Source organism: Pelodiscus sinensis, chromosome Z (genome assembly GCF_052426305.1).
Source record: "Pelodiscus sinensis isolate ZL-2025 chromosome Z, ASM5242630v1, whole genome shotgun sequence".
NCBI classification, from domain to species: Eukaryota; Metazoa; Chordata; order Testudines; family Trionychidae; genus Pelodiscus; species Pelodiscus sinensis.
This window is the reverse complement of record NC_143085.1, coordinates 12,967,561-12,988,640: the sequence shown is the minus strand read 5'-3', so window position 1 is coordinate 12,988,640 and position 21,080 is coordinate 12,967,561. Positions and strand designations below refer to the sequence as shown.

Genomic DNA, 21,080 nt, shown 5'->3' with positions numbered 1-21,080 from the left:
TCTCTCCGCAGGGATGCTGGAAGGATAAATTGCTCTACAGCTGTGAGAGGCTCGGGAATGGCGGTGCTAGGGGCCATAAACTTACCAAGATAGAAGACAATGGTCTATGCGCTAGTCAGCTGCTATTACACTGGGTTCCAGTGCCCCTGTGTTTCCCCAGCACAAACAAAAACAGGTAACTCCAGCCTGTCTCTGCTGTTGTGGGCGAAGCCCCATTGAGCCCCAACTCGCCTGGTTGCAGGTGGCAGAAGGAATGTGGAGAATCCGTTGAGCTGGGCCTGCTAAGCTGTTGGTCCTTCCATTGCCCATTTTCCTCACAGGTCCCTTAGCTAGGGGGGCTGACAGAATAGTTCGGGATGCTGAGAACGAACATGCTGAGCCATGGGCGACCCAGGGGCAATTCCAGTGGCTTCTGGGAATTACACCAGAAGAGAATTAGGCCCGATTGTATCCAATAGCAGGTGTCACGCTGGCGCTAAGCATGTGTGTGAAGCTCGTGCCTGCAGAGCGGGCTGGGGGAGCGCTGGCATCTCTAAGAGCAGAGTCAGTGTGAAAACTGTCCTAGTGCCACGCCAACAAGTGTCAGCAAAGACACCGCTCTGCCACGCTGGGCCCTGCATACGAGGGGAAAGGAAACGGCACCACGTGCTGTGCTCATGTCTCAGGCAGGCAGAGGAACCTGCACCTGTCAGTGAAAAACGACATCGTCTCCTGACGCCTGTTCCTACCTTACAGGATCCAGTCCCCAGACAGTCCGTGGGGGAGGGGTTGCTCTGCTCCTGAAGAAGCTGCATCGTCGTGTCCTGTCTCACTCTCGGCTGGTGAAATCCCCGCACAGCCTGAGGAGCCGTGAAATGGTGCTCCTGGTCCATGTGCCGTGAAGCCAATCCCCACCGTCCGAGTCTAGGACCCCAGCTGGGAGTGGGACTCAGGTGCCCCTGGCAGTCCCTCTGGGAGCCACGGTCCCGCATCTGGCCTGTGTTGGAACCTGCTCCGGAGCCTGTTAGTAGCAATAAAAGGCGACACTGGTATCGATGTCCCAGGTGCAGCCAGGCCGGCACGTTCCTCACGGGAGCCCCCACTTGCCTTCAGAATTCCCATTGTGCCAGCAGCCACGGCCATTGGCTGCGCGCTGAGCAGCGGGTGCAGCAGGGAATCCCTGCGCTGTCTCCCTGAGCAGAGCTGACGTGAGACTCCCACCATGGCTGGGCTGGTCCCTGCTCCTGCCCGTAGGGGAGCAGCGCTGGGGCCTGCTGCCCAGCAGCGTATGGCGTGTGAGGCCCTCTCAGCACAGGCCGGGCCAGTGAACGTCTAGGCTGTGAGCTGTGTCCATGCTCAGCTGGCTTCTTATGAATGAAGCCAGGGCCCTGGACCCTCCCTCTGACTGTAAATACCAACCCCCCTTAGCGCCGGGGGTGTCTCCGCACAGGCCGGCCTGGGGTGTGAATGGCACCAGCTTAATGTCCTCGTCGGTGGGCTGCCTCTGCCCCAATAGTCATGGGCTGTGTGTGAGGCTTGATGCGGCTCTTGCTGGAGCTGGTGGGGAAGCGCCTGTGACTGCAGTGGTTCTGGCTCGGACCCTGCGCTAATCCCCTGGGCAGTGGGAGGCCACGTCCCGTTCTCAGAAGTGACGTTAGCACTTGGGGCCAGAGTGTTTTCAAGCACCTGACGATAGAGGTGGGGGCCTGGTGGGATTTTCAGAAGCCCCCAGCTGCCCAATCCCCATTCATTTTGGTTCCTTTTACATTTAGACCCTCAGCATTAATTCCTATTGACTGTGAGTTGAGAGTTGACCTGTAGTGGCGTTCGTTACCTTGGAAACTCCCCCTGCGCTTCACGTAGGTTTTCAGTCCATCTGACGCCCTGCAGGTCGATTTGTAAGGCCACAGGGCCAACCAATGCACATGGAGCCTTTTTGTCAACAAGGGAGCGTGAAGAGCTAGCACCCAGCCCTGCTATGAGGATGGTGAAGAAATGTATTTGGAGAAACCATCAGTCCTTAACCCTCATCCACAGGGCAGCCTCACTACTCATCTTCCTCCTAGTCTCTTCTCTAGGAGGTGGCACCGCATGACTTGCCATCCATCCGTCAGTCGATCCAACCCTCCATCCACCCATCCCTCCATCCATCCTTGTATATATGGCACTGCTACTGTAGGGGGTATAAGATTGGTGGTATTTTATATATAATTGGCCTGTGTGACACAAGTGTATCCCCTTTTCTCCCTGAACTCTTGGCTGCATGGGAGCCAGTTTTTAAAGGTGTCCTTTGACTGGCCCAGCACAGCTCCGGGAGTCCCTGAGGAAAGGTGCGAGACCCAGCTGATAATGGATCGCCCAAGGAAGCCAATGGGTTTTTAATGGGACACTCACCCTTGCTCTGGTCTGTCAAGGCCAGACTGTGCTGCAGGGCAGAACTCACTGGGGCCCAAGTGATCCCAGAGAATCTAGCTCATCTGTCACAGTCTGGTTCCATGTGAAAAATATCTTTCATTTGGAGACCCCCCAAACACTTTGCACGTTTACTCTGACAGTCTAAGTGGACATGAGGGTCACTGCTTCCCCTCTGGCTGTATCGCAGCAGCTGTCACATCATGGCCAGAGCACTAGCTAATTCAGGCAGATTTTCACGTACAGCGAATCAGCTACTAATGCCAGTCATTAAGGAGAAAGCAGTGTCCCAAGCTGACATCTGTAGGATATTAAAGGCCACTCTTCCCAATAGAGGTTTGAGTCTGTGCTGACCAGATGTGGTCAGGAGCTCTGGTTACATCCCAGATGAAGTAACAGCCATCGGCACTTCAGCGCCCTCTGTGCATGGGTCCATGGGACACTGAGGGTATGTCTACACTACAAAGTTAGTTCGAACTAACGGACGTTAGTTCGAACTAACTTTAATAGGCGCTACACTAGCGCTCTGCTAGTTCGAATTTGAATCGAACTAGCGGAGCGCTTAGTTCGAACTAGGAAAACCTCATTTTACGAGGATTAAGCCTAGTTCGAACTAGCTAGTTCGAATTAAGGGGTGTGTAGCCCTTTAGTTCGAACTAGTGGGAGGCTAAGGCTTCCCAGGTTTCCCTGGTGGCCACTCTGGCCAACACCAGGGAAACTCTATGCCCCCCTCCCAGCCCCGGACCCCTTAAAGGGGCACGGGCTGGCTACGGTGCCCGTGCCAGGTGCAAGCCTGCCAGCACCCAGCCAGCAGACCCTGCACCTGGCACGGCACAGAGCCACCCACCCGATGCCCCCCAGCCCACCCCCTCTTGCCGGGACCAGGCTGGCGGCTCCCGGGAGCTTGCCCTGGACCGCAAGAGGCGGGCACCTTCCTGGGCTAGTGCGGACATCGTGGACCTCGTCCACGATCTCCACACTAGGCACAGGAAAGTGGCCGTCTAGGGCAGGAGAGCTGCCAGCCTGGCCACCCAGGACCAGGTGTGCATGAAAATCAAGGGGGTCCACTGAGACCCCCGACACTGAGCCCTGAGCTTACAATGGCCGTCCTGGGTCAGACCAAAGGTCCATCTAGCCCAGTAGCCTGTCTGCTGACAGCGGCCAACCCTAGGGACCCTGGAGGGGATGGACCGAAGACAATGACCAAGCCATTTGTCTCGTGCCATCCCTCTCCAGCCTTCCACAAACTTTGGGCAGGGACACCACTCCTACCCCCTGGCTAATACCACTCCATGGACCCAACCTCCATGACTTGATCTCACTTCCCTTTCAACTCTGTTCTAGTTCTAGCCTTCACAGCCTCCTGCAGCAAGGAGTTCCGCAGGTTAACTATTTGCTTTGTCAAGAACAACTTTCTCTTACTAGTTTCAAGCCTGCTACCCATTCCTTTCCTTTGGTGTCCTCTAGTCCTTCTTGATGGGAACTCAGGAAGAACTTTTCTGAATGCACCGTCTCCACCCAACCCCTGCTTTTAGAGACCTCTATCCTGTCCCCCCTCCGTGTCCTCTTTTCTAAGCTGAACAGTCCCAGTCTCTGTAGCCTTTCTTCATCTGGGACCTGTTCCCAACCCCTGATCATGTTAGTTGCCCTCCCCTCTCCCAGCCTTTCTCTTCCCCTCTCCCACCTCCTTTTCCCAGTCTCCCCCAGTTTTTTTCAATAAAGACAGAGTCAATGTTGGAAGAAACGCTATCTTTATTTTGTACATCAATAAGAAGGGGGGCTAGGGAAGGGTAAGTGGAAGGAGGTGAGGGAGGAATGGGGTACGAGCCCCCAATGGGGAGGACTGGGCTGGCTCTGCGGGCTTCTGGGGGTGGAAGCTCTCCTGCAGCCCCCCAATTACTCCCTCTCCCCAGATGGCAGCCTGCGGCAAGTGCAGCCGGGCTGATGGCCGAGTGGTGTGATGTGCCCAGTGTGGGCACTCAGGGCACTCCAAGCCAGAACTTCTTTGCAAGCGGGGCACCCCTTAGAACTGTGTGTCCGGGGTGGGGGTCGGGACCCTTTAAGCGCAGCCCTCGGCTAGCCTGAGACAGCATCTCCACGCTCTAAGTCCTCCTTTTATGCCCTGCCGGCACTGCTTCCGGCCAGCCTTAAGCCCTGTTCAGAGTCCACTCAATGTGGACTTACTAGTTCGAACTAGCAAAACGCTAATTCGAACTAGTTTTTAGTTCTAGATGCGTTAGTTCGAACTAGCTTAGTTCGAATTAACTAATTCGAACTAAGTTAGTTCGAACTAACTTTGTAGTGTAGACATACCCTGATTCCTCTGGGTGCTGAGCAGTTTAATGAATAGCCCCAGTGGTTCCAGTGTGGCTCCTTGAAGAATGACTAATGCTTGGGGGGAAGCAGGGGCTGGAATCTGCTCCATGGGAGGCTGGAGGGAAACTGAACATCACCTCACGGAGCTCACTGCTCTGGGCAGTACTGGTGACCCATGTGAGCATGGCCCTAGCCTAGCCCTGTGGTGCTGTTGGGAGCTGCCAGGGTGCCAGTCCAAGCTGGTTTGGCTGAAGCCCCCGGGGGTTTGCATCCTGCTCTCGTGCAGCCCAATCTCGCCCAGCAATCCCCTGACACTGTGTGCGCTGTGCAGAGATTTGTGCCACAGCAGTTGTCACCCCAAGGGGCTGGCAAGAACCAGAGGGACCCATGTTAGGGGAGAAAAGTCCTGGCCTAGGAAATGGCTCCCCCTCCCCCGATCTCCATGCTATGGCACGTCGCTTGGTGTTACTTCTCATCAGCCTGTGTGAGACGCCACAAGTGAGACCCTCACTGGACAGCAATCCATGTTGGCTGCGGGAAGTGGAGTTTGTCTGGCTGGCTGACGAGGTGACTCTTGCAGTGAACACACCAGGTGCAAAAGGGACACAAGAAGTGAAGCTCCCCACACACAGCGATAGTCGAATGTTTTGGTTTTATTAATGACATAACAAGGCTGCATGGGAAACTAAAGCAGGGGGACTGGCCAGGGATTGCCGGGGGTGGGAGCAGAGGGGAACAGGGAACAAAGACAGGTGTCGTGTGGATCAACAGAATCCCACCCCCCAGAAGAGGAAGGAGATTTGCTGGAAATCAGCATCATGGCCACGCTAGGAGATCCCGTCTCCTCTGGGAGCCCCTGACGGGCTAACGTGGGCACCGGCTGTGCCCCCTGGGGTCACGGCGTTATGAACACTCCGATCGCTTCAGGGACCTCTCCAGGGTCTTGCCATCGTGTGTCACCTGACAGGTGTAGGTATCAGAGGACGTCCACTTGGATGCATCCAGAGACAGGTAACTGCTGGCCATGTACTTGTTGTCGCTCTGCTTGGACGGCCTGGTGGTCTCCACTCCCGTGGAGATCTGCTTGCCATCAGCTTTCCAGATCACTTGGGCGTCGCCGGGGTAGAAGCTGCCCAGCAGACACACCAGGGTGGCTTTGTTCTTGGTTTGCAGCTCCTCCGAGGATGGAGGGAAGAGGTGCACGGTAGGAGATGCCTTTGGCTGCCCTGCAAGACAATGAGATCCCCTGTTAGAATAGACAAACCAGAGCCTGCCTGTTCCGAATATCAGAAATTCCTGTTCCTGACAGTGTAACAGATCCCATCTCTCACAAGCCCTGGGAGCAGGGGTATTGTCTGAGATGGCAGATCTCCTCAGGGTAAAGGCACAGGCTTGGGAATTGGAATCAGAAGCAGCTATTCCTGTCTCTGCCACATCCTCCCTTTCGGACCCTGAGTTAGTCACTTACCCGTCGGGTAAAGGGAGACACACACTGAACTCACCGCATGCAGGGTTTTTTCTCAGGGGTGATTTTTTAAATGTATTTGTAAAGTGCTGTAATACACTTGGAGGAAGGTTCTGTAAAAGTCTGAAGGGTTATCAGCATTCTGCCCAAAGTTCCCTTTGAAAAATGCATTGTTCCTCTCTCCCAACCATCTAGAAACATTGATATTTAGCACATAGTTCCTTAATATGAGGTACCACATTTTAATGTGTTTCCTCATATTGAATAGCAGCTGGCTTCTCTAGTATGCTGCTTCATTTCACTGTGAGATATTTCCAGGGTGAAAACACTCCCTTGTTTCTCCAGAACAGAACCTCTGCACATGGTACCTTTTGCAGAAATTTGTATTTCCTACACATAAGTATATTTTACTTTTCCCCATTCAAGGAGCTTGGGCTCCATTTACCAGTTTCATGTCATGAACTTCTGTGGAAGGTTTGCCTTAATTAAGAGAAAGTAGAGGCTTCAGGTTTAGATTCTTTGTGTTTATAATCCTGGAACATGGTACTCTTGAAGGCTGTGTCTAGACTGGCCAGTTTTTCCGGAAAATCAGCCACTTTTCCCAAAAAACTTGCCAGCTGTCTACACTGTCCGCTTGAGTTTCCTCAAAAGCACTGATTATCTCATGTAAGATTGTCAGTGTTTTTGCGGAAATACTATGCTGCTCCCGTTCGGGCAAAAGTCCTTTTGCGCAACACTTTTGCGCAAAAGGGCCAGTGTAGACAGCTGAGATTTGTTTTCCACAGAAAAGCCCTGATCATGAAAATGGCGATCAGGGATTTTTTGTGGAAAAGCACGTCTAGATTGGCACGGACGCTTTTCCACAAAAAGTGCTTTTGCAGAAAAGCGTCCGTGCCAATCTAGATGCTCTTTCCATTAAAAGCATTTCCGGAAAATCATGCCAGTCTAGACATAGCCGAAGTGTTTGCTCTTCCTTTTTGTTGTATTTCTTTCTCAATTTAATCTTTAAGACCCTGATTGAGAATACCAGATGCACCTATGACAGTAACGAACTGCAAGGTAGATATTAGGGAGAAGGCGAATGGTTCACTATTAGCATTAAAGAGAAAAACTATTGTGTACTAAAGTGACAAGGGAATTAGGTTCCCATCTGGTTGCACTGAACTTCCAGTGAGAGCCAGAAATTCCTTGCATTCTGATGCTTTGTGGGCTGTTCGTTTAGTGGCCCAGAGGAATCAGGAGTTACCCGCAGTTTGCGCAATGTGAAATTATACTTGCAAAGAAACCAATTGGATCTGAAGGATAGGACAGGAGAGCTACATGCATCAAATAATGTTGGATAGAAAGTTCTGTAGAATTCTGTGCAGTCTGAGAACAAGAGCAGCAAGAGAGAGGGAGTGTTTCTTCCAAGCAAACATTTGGCTGAATCATTTTCAGAAACTGTAAAGTACAGGCTCAGTTATGAGACCAACGCTGACTAAATGGGCTATGTAAATGCCTGGAAACAGGGAGACAAGGAAGGCAATACCTGCTTAGGAACGGATTAAAAGTTTGGGGAATTTTGAAACCCTCGGTAACATTTCAGCGCCCAGCTTGGGGTTGGGGCAAAATGGGTATGCCTATCCTTGGGCCAGGCTGCACTTTACGTCCCAAGGAGTCCATCCCACTCATGTCAGTGTGTCTGCATGAAGAGCAAGGTGCTACTCACCATGAGGAGGCTCAGTGCTGACTGGGCTGCAGTTATTTCAGACTTTCCCCAGGTGAAAGTGACATGGTTATCTGAGCTAGTCCAGCCAGCCCTTAATTACCAAGCCTTGGTAATTCTCTGCTTTGCAAGGTTTTACTAGACATGATGCCGGCTGTCCCAATAGGCATCTTAATGAATGAACTCTGAAGTTGGCAGATACAGAACCCAGTCCCCACAAAGCCACCCAGCCTCTGCAGACAGGCCAGCAACCTCGAGCTGTGCTCCGGGCTGAGTGGCACAATTAGTGAAATGTCTTTAAAGCCCTTTACTCTCACAGGTTGCTCCATCCCATTTAACTAACCTCTTGAATATTTGAAAGGGTTAGGGTGGCTTTGGGTTACATTTCTGGACTGAAGTTTAGTGCTATCAACAGTCACCTTAGGTACAAGGGAATGGATCCTCAGTGTGAGGAGTAAATTGGTCAGTCCAAAAAGACTCACTCAGGGCAAGTGTAAATCAGCGTAGTCCCTTGGTGCCAAGGAAGCTACAAGGGTTTACACCATATCAGGCACTGGGCTTCTAGTGTTAGAATTACATCAGTCTCTTGTCTTGATTCTGACGAGCAATGCTACATATCCAACAAAATGAATATTAGCCATCCAGACCTCTGGCAAAGGAAACCTTGGAGTGCAATTGAATAAATATTTGTGTGGGAAGGGCCTGCTTTTCTTAAAAAACAAAAAAATCAATTTTCTTGTTGAAAATCCAAAAATGCATAAATTGGAAATGTTAAGCCAAAAACTGTCAATAAGTAAAGCATTTTCAGGTTTTGGCTGAAAATGCTTGTTTCGTATTTTAGAGTTATTTAGATGGAAATATTTGTGGTTTTCTGTTTGGTTTTTGGTTGAGTTAATTACAGAAAGAAGCTCTATTTTCTGACCAGGATTCATTAGAAATATTGCCTTCCAATGGCCCTCAGACAGCTCAGATTTTAAATCACCGGGGACCAGTGATTTTTATAGAATACTGGATTCCGTGAGAATAGACACCTATCTTAGGACCCTGGAGTGAATTATCTGGGTTTTCCATTGCACGCAACTGAGATATGGGTGTCTACAATGGCTGAGACGTTGGCCTATTCTCATGGGAAATAGTTCACATTTAAAAAAAACGGGGGAGTGGAAGCTAACTCTTGGGCATATTATTTTCCTTAAGGAGTAACACCATGTCATTGTAACTGACAACCCAATAGCAGAATCTCACTAGATTTAATGGGGAAATTCAAAATTCTGTTCATTTGCTAAAGAAAAGAAAATCTAGCATGGGAGGCGCACACTTCCCATGACTATTCACAGAGACTAAAGCTTATTCCCACCACTGTGGGAAGGTTCTGTAAAGTGAAAGGAATGGGGAGCCCAACATGAAGAGAGAGAAAGGGAAAAAATCACGGAAAACTTACAATGCAGGCAGGAGAAGGAAAGTTTGTGAATAATGCGATGACTTACCAAGGACGGTCAGCTGGGTTCCTGCTCCGAAGACCCACCACAGTGACACAGAGCTGTACAAAAACCAGTCTCAGTTGTTGGCAGGAAGGAATCTCCACCAGTGCTTGGCGGAAGGAGAAAATAGGTGCAGCTCAATTTCCAGTAATTCTTCATCGGAGTGCAGGCATCTCCGTAGTGGAGAAACTCGTGCAATGGGATGAGTGAAGAGCCACTGGGAGGTGAAGCGATGGAGCGTTCCTTGGGAGAACTCACTCTAAGGCCAAATGTTGGTCCCCGCATGCAGCTCACATAAGAGAAGAGAAGATGGTCTTGTCAGGAAGACACTGACCTGTCAGTCTGGAAAACGGGGTTCAGGTCTTGGCTCAGCCACTGACTTTGTGTCCTTGGCCAGGTCACTTCATCTCAGTGTCTCAGTTCCTGATCTATACAATGGGAGCATCTCACAGGGTCAGGAGAAATTGTAGAGGGTCTCAGAGATATGAGAGATTAAGCACTACAGTGGCAGAGGGCAGAAACGTATCTAGATCAAAGCAGTTCTGTGCTGTGCTATTGAGTTATGTTCCACCATTACCTTCTTCTCAAATTCATGGCGGTTACATTTGTATTGTCTTCAGTGGAATTATGTCAGGAAAGAATGATGGGCATTAGCTGTCTCTACTGACTGGAGGCATTTATGTTATCGATACAACAACTGTGCTTAGCATGCATCCATAGCCCTGACACCTGAGCACATCTTCATTCCAGATGTAATTAATAAACAACATGCCCTTGTGAGCCCCCCATAAGTGTCAGTGAGGGACACATCAGACATGGTAGGGATTGCACATAGACCTGACATTATTCAAACCACGTGCCCTCCGCATCCACTCTCCGAATTGCGCAGCCTCTCTACACCTGCCCATGAGGAGCTAAGGCATCCCCTCCCACCATGTCCTAACATACCTGCTCAGGAGCCTCGGAAAGTCCACGGGGGCAGGGGTTGTGCGGAGTCGCTGGGCATGGACATTCTGTCAAAAGCTGCATCATCACATCCTCTCAACTGAACTGTGCTGGATGCTGGGGAAATTGCCCATTGGACACGTCTGAGCAATGGCTGAAGATCCATGTGCCATGAAAGCAGCCTCCGCCCTGCTCTGTCTGACCCCAGCAGGAGACTGGGGGCTGGCAACAGGGGAAGCCAGAAGCCAGTGAAGATGCTTGGGAGAGCCGTGCCCAGCACACAGCCGGCATCTGCTTGGAATGCTCCAGACCCCGCTGGGACCAACCGGAGGCAGCGCTGGCTGAGCAGACATGCTCTGTATTGACACCAATGCCCTGTATGTAGCCAGGCCGGCACGTTCCTCACGGGAGCCCCCACTTGCCTTCAGAATTCCCATTGTGCCAGCAGCCACGGCCATCGGCTGCGCGCTGAGCAGCGGGTGCAGCAGGGAATCCCTGCGCTGTCTCCCTGAGCAGAGCTGACGTGAGACTCCCACCGTGGCTGGGCTGGTCCCTGCCCCTGCCCGTAGGGGAGCAGCGCTGGGGCCTGCTGCCCAGCAGCGTATGGCGTGTGAGGCCCTCTCAGCACAGGCCAGGCCAGTGAACATCTAGGCTGTGAGCTGTGTCCATGCTCAGCTGGCTTCTTATGAATGAAGCCAGGGCCCTGGACCCTCCCTCTGACTGTAAATACCAACCCCCCTTAGCACCGGGGGTGTCTCCACACAGGCCGGCCTGGGGCGCGAATGGCACCAGCTTAATGTCCTCGTCGGTGGGCTGTAGCTGCCCCAATAGTCATGGGCTGTGTGTGAGGCTTGATGCGGCTTTTGCTGGAGTTGGTGGGGAAGTGCCTGTGACCTCAGTGTCTCAGAGGCTGCAAGGATCCCCTGGGCAGTGGAGGGGAAATCTGAGCCAGTACCAAACGGGCCTAAATGCCATTGTAGAAAAGTGACGTGAGCATTTGGACTCCGACTGTCCCAGGTATTTAATCTCCAAAATATAAAGGCAGGAGCCTATTGGGACTTTGAAAATCACCCAGATGCCAAACTCCTGTTCATTTCAATGCCTTTTAGATTGGAGTCAACTGTGTGTCCTTGTAGCCAAGATGGCGAATGGAATATTAGGTGGCATTAGGAGGAGCATTGCCTGCAGGTCTAAAGGAGTGAATATTCCCCTTATTTGGCTCTGGTGAGGCCACATGTGGAGTACTGCATCCAGTTCTGGGACCCCTACTATAGCAAGGATGTGGATGGCCTGGAGAGAGTTCAGCAGGGGGCAACGAGAATGATTAGGGGGCTGGATCACATGACCTATGAGGAAAAGCTCAGAGATTTGGGTTTATTTAATCTGCAGAAGAGAAGAGTGAGGGGGGATTTGATAGCAGCCTTCAACTTCCTGAAGGAAGGTTCCAAAGAGGATGGAGAGAGACTGTTCTCAGGGGTGACAGGTGACAGAATGAGGAGCAATGGTCTCAAATTGCATTGGGGGACGTCTAGGTTGGATATTAGGAAAAACTATTTCTCTAGGAGGGTGGTGAAGCACTGGACTGGGTTATCTAGGGAGGTGGTGGAATCTCCATCCCTAGAGGATTTTAAGTCTCAGCTTGACAAAGCCCTGGCTGGGATGATTTAATTGGGATTGGTCCTGCTTTGGGCAGGGGGCTGGACTTCACTATGTCCTGAGGTCTCTTCCAGGCATTGGATTCTGTGATGCTTAGTAGCCTATTTCTTATGGATTTTCAGTGGGGAATGGATTTTTAGTGGAGTTATTCCCTTTGGTAAAGATCCCAAATTCTTAATGTAGGTTTTTAACCCGTACGTCTATCTACTTCAGTTCCCATTTGCAAGGGAAGAGAACCGATAGTCCTTGAACTAAGGAAGTTAATCTCTTTTACACCTCTTCCTCAATGAAGTACTATTTATAATCTGAGTACTGTAATGGGTTCTAGTGGCAACTGACTCTCTGAGATCCTAAAAGTTGTGACTCTTTCCCCTTCTGTGTTCTGCACAATCTTGATGCTCCACAAACCATAATCTAGGATTTTTATCTCCCATTTGGTGAGTGGTGCATGAGCTGGGAGGGAAGGACAGTGGGTGTTAAAGTACCTTATGAGAAGGTTAAAAAAGCCCTCATTGTATAAAACTCATCCATATTGCATCCTCTCTCTGCTCTGATTTCCCCTTATTTCTTTCTGAAGGAGGTTGCTGTGCAGGACGGGCCAATTAACCATGTATCCATGTTACTCATATTGTGAGTGGTAGCAGCAGGGTGGAATCTGACAAATAGGTGGTATAAGTGACACGAATATGGCATTTTATGTCCTTCTCCTCATGGCTTTACAAGAATCAGTGGCTGGCACAGCACTGCTCAGGGGGTCCAAAATCAAAGCCCTCCCTGATGCATATTTTTGAAGAGTGTATTGAATGTTCAGGCTCTAAAGCACTTTATACACTTCCTCTACTTGTCAAATTGGCATTAGGGTCACTGCTTCCCCTCTGGTTGTAACGCAGCCGCTGACACTAGCTAATTCAGGCACATTTCCACCTACAGCTGAACCAGCTGCAAGGGCCTGTTGCAAGTAGAGAGCAGTGTCCCAAGCTGATGTCTGTAGGATATTACAGGCCACTCTTCCCAAGAGGGATCTGGATCTGTACTGATCAGACATGGCCAGAAGCTCTGGTTACAGCCCACCCCAGATAACAGCCATCGTTACTGCGGCACCCTCCCAACACGGACCCGTTTGGACACTGATTCCCCTGGGTGCTGACCTGTTGAGGAAATAGCCCCAGTGGCCCCAGTGCGGATCCCTGAAGAATGACTAATGCTCAGGGGAAAGCAGAGGCTGGAATCTGCCCCATGGGAGGCCAGAGGGTGACTGAACACCGACTGACAGAGCACACTGCTCTCAGCAGAGCTGGTGACCCGTGTGAGCATGGCCCCAGCCTAGCCCTGAGGTGCTTTTGGGAGCTGCCAGCATCCCAGCCCAACGCAAGCTGGCTATAGACCCTGGAGGTTTGCATCCTGCTCTCACATTGCTTAGCGTCACTTCTCATCAGCCTGTGTAAGATGCCACAATGAGACCCTCACTGGACAGAAATCCATGTTGGCTGCGGGAAGGGGAGTTTGTCTGGCTGGCTGACGAGCTGACTCTTGCAGGGAACACACCAGGTGCAAAAGGGACACAAGAAATGAAGCTCCCCACACACAGCGATAGTCGAATGTTTTGGTTTTATTAATGACATAACAAGGCTGCATGGGAAACTAAAGCAGGGGGACTGGCCAGGGATTGCTGGGGGTGGAAGCAGAGGGGAACTGGGAACAAAGACAGGTGTCGTGTGGATCAACATAATCCCACCCCCCCAGAAGAGGAAGGAGACTTGCTGGAAATCAGCATCATGGCCACGCTAGGAGATCCCGTCTCCTCTGGGAGCCCCCGACGGGCTGACGTGGGCACCGGCTGCGCCCCCTGGGGTCAGAGGGTTACGAACACTCCGATCGCTTCAGGGACCTCTCCTGGATCTTGCCATCGTGTGTCACCTGACAGGTGTAGGTGTCATGGGCCTTCCACTTGGATGCATCCAGAGACAGGTAACTGCTGGCCATGTACTTGTTGTCGCTCTGCTTGGACGGCCTGGTGGTCTCCACTCCCGTGGAGATCTGCTGGCCATCAGCTTTCCAGGTCACTTGGACGGAGCCGGGGTAGAAGCTGCCCAGCAGACACACCAGGGTGGCTTTGTTCTTGGTTTGCAGCTCCTCCGAGGATGGAGGGAAGAGGTTCACGGTAGGAGATACCTTTGGCTGCCCTGCAAGACAATGAGATCCCCTGTTAGAATGGACAAACCAGAGCCTGCCTGTTCAGAATATCAGAAATTCCTGTTCCTGACCATGTAACAGATCCCATGTCTCACAAGCCCTGGGAGCAGGGGAATTGTCTGAGACGGGAGATCTCCTCAGGGTGAAGGCGGAGGCCTGGGTCTCAGGATCAGAAGGGTCTATTTCTGTCTATGCCACAGCCTCCCTTTGGGACACTGGCTGAGTGAGTAGCTGTCTCTGTGCCTGTGAAAGGGGATAATATCACGCTACTCTTCCTTTCTGTCCCTTTTGTCAGTGACGGCTGGATCCTCTGTTCTTTGACACCCCTACGTCCCACTGACATAACAGCTTGGGGCCTGTAAGGGGGGCAGTGCTGGAGATAAAGAGAAAAGTCTTCGGGGTCATTTCTTAGGGTCCAAACTTTTCTTAAGGCTTGTCTACACTAGACGGTGGTTCGAGGTCTGAGTGCTGTCCCATTGAACCTGGTACTCCACGAGGATGGAAGAGTAGCCAGAGTCAGTGGGAGAGCGGGCGCTGTCGGCCTTCTGGGGTGGAAGACACCACTGTAAGTACACTGAGTTCATCTACACTTTTGGTGTGTTGTGTAGCCCTGGCCTTAGTGTGTAATGTATGTGGTAGGGCAGTGGCAGCTACTGCAGAGAACACGGAGGAAACTGGCGTAACCCACATTTCCCTTTGTGGAAAACTGCTATACAATGAATTGCCAAAGAAAGGAAAAGGACCAAGGATGGGAAAAGGGTCTAGACACTTAGAATCATAGAATCATAGAGCCATAGAGCTGGAAGAGACCTCAGAAGGTCATCAAGTCCAGCCCTCTGCTCTAGGCAGGACCAATCCCAACTAAATCATCCCGGCCAGGGCTTTATCAAGCCGAGACTTAAGCACCTCTAGGGATGGAGACTCCACTGCTTCCCTAGGTAACCCATTCCAGTGCTTCCCCACCCTCCTAGCGAAAGAGTTTCCCCTAAGATTCAACCTCTCCCACCACAACTTGAGACCATTGCTCCTCATTCTGCCATTTGTCACTAATGTGAACAGCCTCTCTCCATCCTCTTTGGAACCTCCCTTCTGGAAGTTGAAGGCTGCTATCAAATCCCCCCTCACTCTTCGCTTCTGCAGACTAAACAGACCCAAATCCCTCAGCCTCTCTTGTAGGTCATATGCTCCAGCCCCCTAATCATTTTGGTTGCCCTCCGCTGGACCCTCTCCAATGCATCCACATCCTTTTTGTAGCGGGGGGCGTAGAAGTGGACACAATACTCCAGAAGAACTGGACACAATCCTGCAATACATGCTAGCATTATATGGAAATGAGTTTAAAATAGTATAGGACATTCAGAGAGAGAGAGAGAGAGAAAGAGAGAGAGAGAGAGAGAGAGACAGAGCTCTTGCAAAACAGTTCATGTCATTGCATGTTCATAAAGTTTCAAGATATAAAACCGTGCGAAGCAAGTCAATCAATCCGTAGAGGAACTATCATTGTCTATCACGTGCTGTAAGAATTTCTGCTAAGGGTGGATGTTCTGCATAACACCTGGCTGGGAAACAGCCTTTGGTTACACTTTGGTACCAGCCGGATACTCCTGGTGCTGAAATGTTCTGGGACCTACAAGCTGGAGCCAGTCTGTGTCAGAGCTTTGCTGGAGCAGCCTCCAAGACAAGGGGAAAAGGGACATGGCCAGATTTCACCAAGAGCTCTGAGGTGATTCCTGAGCCTGGTGTTTGTCTCTGTTACTGCTCAGAGATGGGGGAGAAGAAAGGACCCACTGGGTTAGGAATGGGCGCATCGGGGGGTTTACAAATGCCTCAAACTTTGAAGCTCTAGATCCCTGGGCCCAATGTCAGAAACTCTTCCTCGCTGCAGGTCACACTTCACTCCCCAAGGGGTTGCTCCCACAGTTTGCAGGTCAAGGTGCCACTTGCACGAGTAGGGTCTGTGCAGCCTGGGCTGTGGTTAGTTTACACTTTCCATAGGTCACAGCGAGAAACAATGTTGGGTGAGCTGGCAGAGTCAGCCTTGAATTACTGAGTGCTGGCTAGTCCAGATCTGCCTGCTCCCCAAGGTTTCGCTGTAACTGAAGGTTGCTGGTCCAGCCAGCATCCTCTACATTGAGCGCTGAGTCTGCCAGCCCTAGAACATAGCTTCTAGGAAGCCGTCCAGCCTTTCCAGATTGGCAGCAACCTCCTGAATGTACTCCAGGCAGGTAGTGTAGCCTCTTTGAAGCCTTGCCCTCCTGTCACAGGCTGCCTGAGTCCTACCCCATTTATCTGCACCCTCCATATTTCCATGAAATCAGAGGTAGCTACAATCATCCAAGGTACAATGGAACCAGTCCCCTGGGTCAGGAGTAAATCTATCAGTGTAACTACAATCAGGGGCTGTAAGTATAAGTCTGTGTAATGGCTGCCCAGGGAGCTACTTTGTTTTACACCTAAAGGGCATTTGTTCTGACATTGTAAGAATAAAAGTCGCTAACTTTCCCTAAAAAAAACTGCAAAGGGGAGTGGGCAATATCTACCCATTAGATCTTTTCTCAGCTAAAAATTCAAATGTTCGCAAAAAGTGTCTGCTGACGTGGACAAAAGTCTTTTGGCTAAGCAAAAACGGAAAACCAAATGCTGTCACCTAAAATCTGATTTCTCTTGTCCCCTGGCTTTTCCAAGAATTTTGTGGTTAAAATGTCTTAGTTTGGAGATTTGTGGTTTTAGATGAATTTTTTTTTAAATGAGTGCGGAAAATTTGTAAAAAATGTAATCTCCTACCATGATTTTGAATTTTCTCCAGACTGAACGGCCAAATCGGGTTTTATATTGCAAGAAACTAAGTTATTTTCTATATCACATTAGGGCCGAAGGTATTGAAGACCCATCTTAAAGAGTTATGGATGAGATTTTGTGTAGCATTATCAAAGACAACGGGTCTGTTTTGTTTTCCTTTGGCTGAGAATCTGGCCCTGGTTTCTTTCACATATGGGTCAAAACCCAAAGCTAGCAAGAAGTGCGTACTCCTCTAAAAGCAAAGCAAATTAAACAAACAAAGAAACAAAGAAACAAACAAACACAACAGAGAATGGGAAAATATTTCCCTTAAGAGGCTAATACCAATTACTTAGAAATTGGGACCTGACTGCATTGTCTGGATCAGTTTGAATGACAAATTAAAAAACCTGTCCACGTGGAATATTCTAGAAAATCTAGTATGGGACGTATACACCCTGTTCTGATGATCCACAGGTTATATATTGTTCTCAGCATGTTGTGAAAGTGTGTGAAGCAAGAGAAAGGAGACCCAAACCCGGCGATAAGGGAGAAAAGGGAGGAAAATCACGGAACCGTTACCTTGTAGGGTTGAGAAGGAAAGACAGTGAATAACGCAGTGACTTACCGAGGACGGTCAGTTGGGTTCCTCCTCCGAAGACATACCACAGTGACACATGGCTGTACAAAAACCTCTCACGTTGAATGGCAGGAGGAGACGCCTCCATTGCCCATGTTGGGAAAATAGATGCCGGATAATTTCTGCGTGGCTCTCCATGAGAGGGAAACTTCATTCTTTCTGGAGAAGCTCAAAGTAGAATTCAGTGAGTGAAGATCCCTTGGGAGGTGAAGCAATGCAGGGTTCCTTGTCAGACCTCATGTGGAGCTAACACGGATCCCCAAATGCAGCCCGAGCAAGGGAGTAGAAGATGGTTTTGCGCTGACAGCACAGGCTTGGGGGTCGGGAGATAGGGGTGCAGGATCTGGCGCATTGTGCTCCATCTCACATGGTGCAGGTGGCAGAAGGAATGTGGAGACTCTGTTGAACTAGGGTAGCTAAGCTGTTGAACATGCTGAGCCATGGGCAACCCTGGGCAATTCCAGTGGCTTCTGGGAATTACACCAGAAGAGACTTAGGCCTGTTCGGATCCAATAGCAGGTGTCACGTTGGCGTTAACGATGTGTGTGAAGTTTATGCCCACAGGGCGGGCCGGAGGAGCGCTGGCATCTCTAAGAGCAGAGTCAATGTGAAAACTGTCCTAGTGCAATGCCAACAAGTGTCAGCAAAGACACCGCTCTGCCACGCTGGGCCCTGCACGCGAGGGGAAAGGAAACGGCACCACGTGCTGTGCTCGTGTCTCAGGCAGGCAGAGGAGCCTGCACCTGTCAGTGAAAAACGACATCGTCTCCTGACGCCTGGTCCTACCTTACGGGATCAGGTTCCCAGACAGTCCGTGGGGGAGGGGTTGCTCTGCTCCTGAAGAAGCTGCATCGTCGTGTCCTGTCTCACTCTCGGCTGGTGAAATCCCCGCACAGCCTGAGGAGCCGTGAAATGGTGCTCCTGGTCCATGTGCCGTGAAGCCAATCCCCACCGTCCGTGGCTGGGACCCCAGCTGGGCGTGGGACTCAGGTGCCCCTGGCAGTCCCTCTGGGAGCCACGGTCCCGCATCTGGCCTGTGTTGGAACCTGCTCCAGAGCCTGTTAGTAGCAATAAAAGGCGACACTGGTATCGATGTCCCAGGTGCAGCCAGGCCGGCACGTTCCTCACGGGAGCCCCCACTTGCCTTCAGAATTCCCATTGTGCCAGCAGCCACGGCCACTGGCTGCGCGCTGAGCAGCAGGTGCAGCAGGGAATCCCTGCGCTGCCTCCCTGAGCAGAGCTGACGTGAGACTCCCACCGTGGCTGGGCTGGTCCCTGCCCCTGCCCGTAGGGGAGCAGTGCTGGGGCCTGCTGCCCAGCAGCGTGTGGCGAGTGAGGCCCTCTCAGCACAGGCCGGGCCAGTGAACGTCTAGGCTGTGAGCTGTGTCCATGCTCAGCTGGCTTCTTATGAATGAAGCCAGGGCCCTGGACCCTCCCTCTGACTGTAAATACCAACCCCCCTTAGCGCCGGGGGTGTCTCCGCACAGGCCGGCCTGGGGCGCGAATGGCACCAGCTTAATGTCCTCGTCGGTGGGCTGCCTCTGCCCCAATAGTCATGGGCTGTGTGTGAGGCTTGATGCGGCTCTTGCTGGAGCTGGTGGGGAAGCGCCTGTGACTGCAGTGGTTCTGGCTCGGACCCTGCGCTAATCCCCTGGGCAGTGGGAGGCCACGTCCCGTTCTCAGAAGTGATGTTAGCCCTTGGGGCCAGAGTGTTTTCAAGCACCTGACGATAGAGGTGGGGGCCTGGTGGGATTTTCAGAAGCCCCCAGCTGCCCAATCCCCATTTATTTTGGTGCCTTTTACATTTAGACGCTTCACATTAATTCCTATTGACTGTGATTTGAGCGTAGGCTTTTAGTGGCGCTAGTCACTTTGGAAACTCCCCCTGCTCTGCACGAAGGTTTTCAGTCCATCTGACACTCTCTTGCACGTCCCTTTGCAAGGCCACAGGGCCAACCAATGCACATGGAGCAGGGAAAGTTAATTTCTTTCCAGAGCCTTTTTGTCAACAAGGGACCGTAAAGAACTCGCACCCAGCCCTGCTATGAGGATGGTGAAGAAATGTATTTGGAGAAACCATCAGTCCTTAGTCCTAATCCATAGAGCAGCCTCACTACTCATCTTCCTCCTAGTCTCTACTCTGGGAGGTGGCACCGCATGACTGGCCATCCATCCATCAGTCGATCCAACCCACCCTCCATCCATCAGTCGATCCAACCCTCCACCCAGCCGTCCCTGTAGCTATGGCACTGCTACTGTAGGCGGTATAAGATTGATGGTATCTATCATATAATTGGCCTGCGTGACACAAGTGCATCCTTTTTCTCCCTGGCCTCTTGGCTGCAGGGGAGTCAGTTTTTAAAGGTGTTCTTTGGCTGGCCCAGCACAGCTCCGGGAGTCCTTGTGGAAATGTCCGAGTGTTACAAGATCCAGCTGTGCACAGCGGGCATGCTTCTGGCTGGCAAGGGAGGGAAAGATGTCAGCGTGCCCATCACTGGATCCAGTCTCATTACTGATCCTCCAAGGAACCAATGGGAGTTCAACGGGACACTCAGCCTTGCTCTGGCCTGTCAAGGCCCAGACTGTGTCGCAGGGTAGAACTGTCAGGGGCCCCAGTGATCCCAGAGAATCTAGCTCATCTGTCACATTCTGGTTCTATGTGAAAAGCGTCCTTCATGTGGAGACCCCCAAAGACTTTCTGTGTTTACTGTGACAGTCAAAGTGGACATGAGCGTCACTGCTTCCCCTCTTCCCAAGAGGGGTTTGGGTCTGTACTGACCAGACGTGGCCAGGAGCTCTGGTTACAGCGCATCCTAGGTAACAGTCGCCAGCACGGCAACGCCCTCCCTGCCTGGGTCCACTTGGACACTGATTCCCCTGGGTGCAGAGCGGTTCAGTAAATAGCCCCAGTGTGGCTCCCTGCAGAATGACTAATGATCAGGGGGAAAGAGAGGCTGGCATCTGCCCCTTGCGAGGCCGGAGGTTGACTGAACACCTCCTCACAGAGCTCACTGCTCTCGGCAGAGCTGGTGACCCCTGTGAACATGGCCCCAGCCTAGCCCTGCGGTGCTGTTGGGAGCTGCCATGATCCAAGTCCGAGCTGGGCTGGCTGCAGGCCCTGTGGGTTTGCGTCCCGCTCTCATGCAGCCCACTCTCGCCCGGTGATCCCCTGACACAGTGTATGCTGTGCACAGATTTGTGCCACAGCAGCTGTCACCCCCAGGGGTGGCTGAGAACCAGAGGGACCGGTGTTAGGGGAGAACAGGCCCAGCCTGGGAAATGGCCCCCCCGTGACGTCTCTCCCCCTCCCCCGATCTTCATGCTATGGCACGTCGCTTGGCGTCACTTCTCATCAGCCTGTGTGAGACGCCACAAGTGAGACCCTCACTGGACAGAAATCCATGTTGGCTGCGGGAAGGGGAGTTTGTCTGGCTGGCTGATGAGGTGACTCTTGCAGGGAACACACCAGGTGCAAAAGGGACACAAGAAGTGAAGCTCCCCACACACAGC

General features: G+C 51.5%; 1 pseudogene and 1 gene segment (V, D, J or C); both read right to left on the bottom strand.

The window, feature by feature from the left end:
• Positions 1-5,340: 5,340 nt before the first annotated feature.
• Positions 5,341-9,952, bottom strand: LOC149520686 (immunoglobulin lambda constant 6 pseudogene; annotated as a pseudogene). The gene is made up of 3 exons (XR_016348382.1): positions 9,936-9,952; positions 9,365-9,417; positions 5,341-5,933 (listed from the first exon to the last, which is right to left on the bottom strand). The product of XR_016348382.1 is annotated as an immunoglobulin lambda constant 6 pseudogene (transcript).
• Positions 9,953-11,128: 1,176 nt separating this feature from the next.
• On the bottom strand, positions 11,129-18,357 carry LOC149520685 (immunoglobulin lambda constant 6-like). The segment is given in 2 exon segments: positions 11,129-14,142; positions 17,559-18,357. Coding segments are annotated over 2 exon segments (489 nt in total).
• Positions 18,358-21,080: the final 2,723 nt, after the last annotated feature.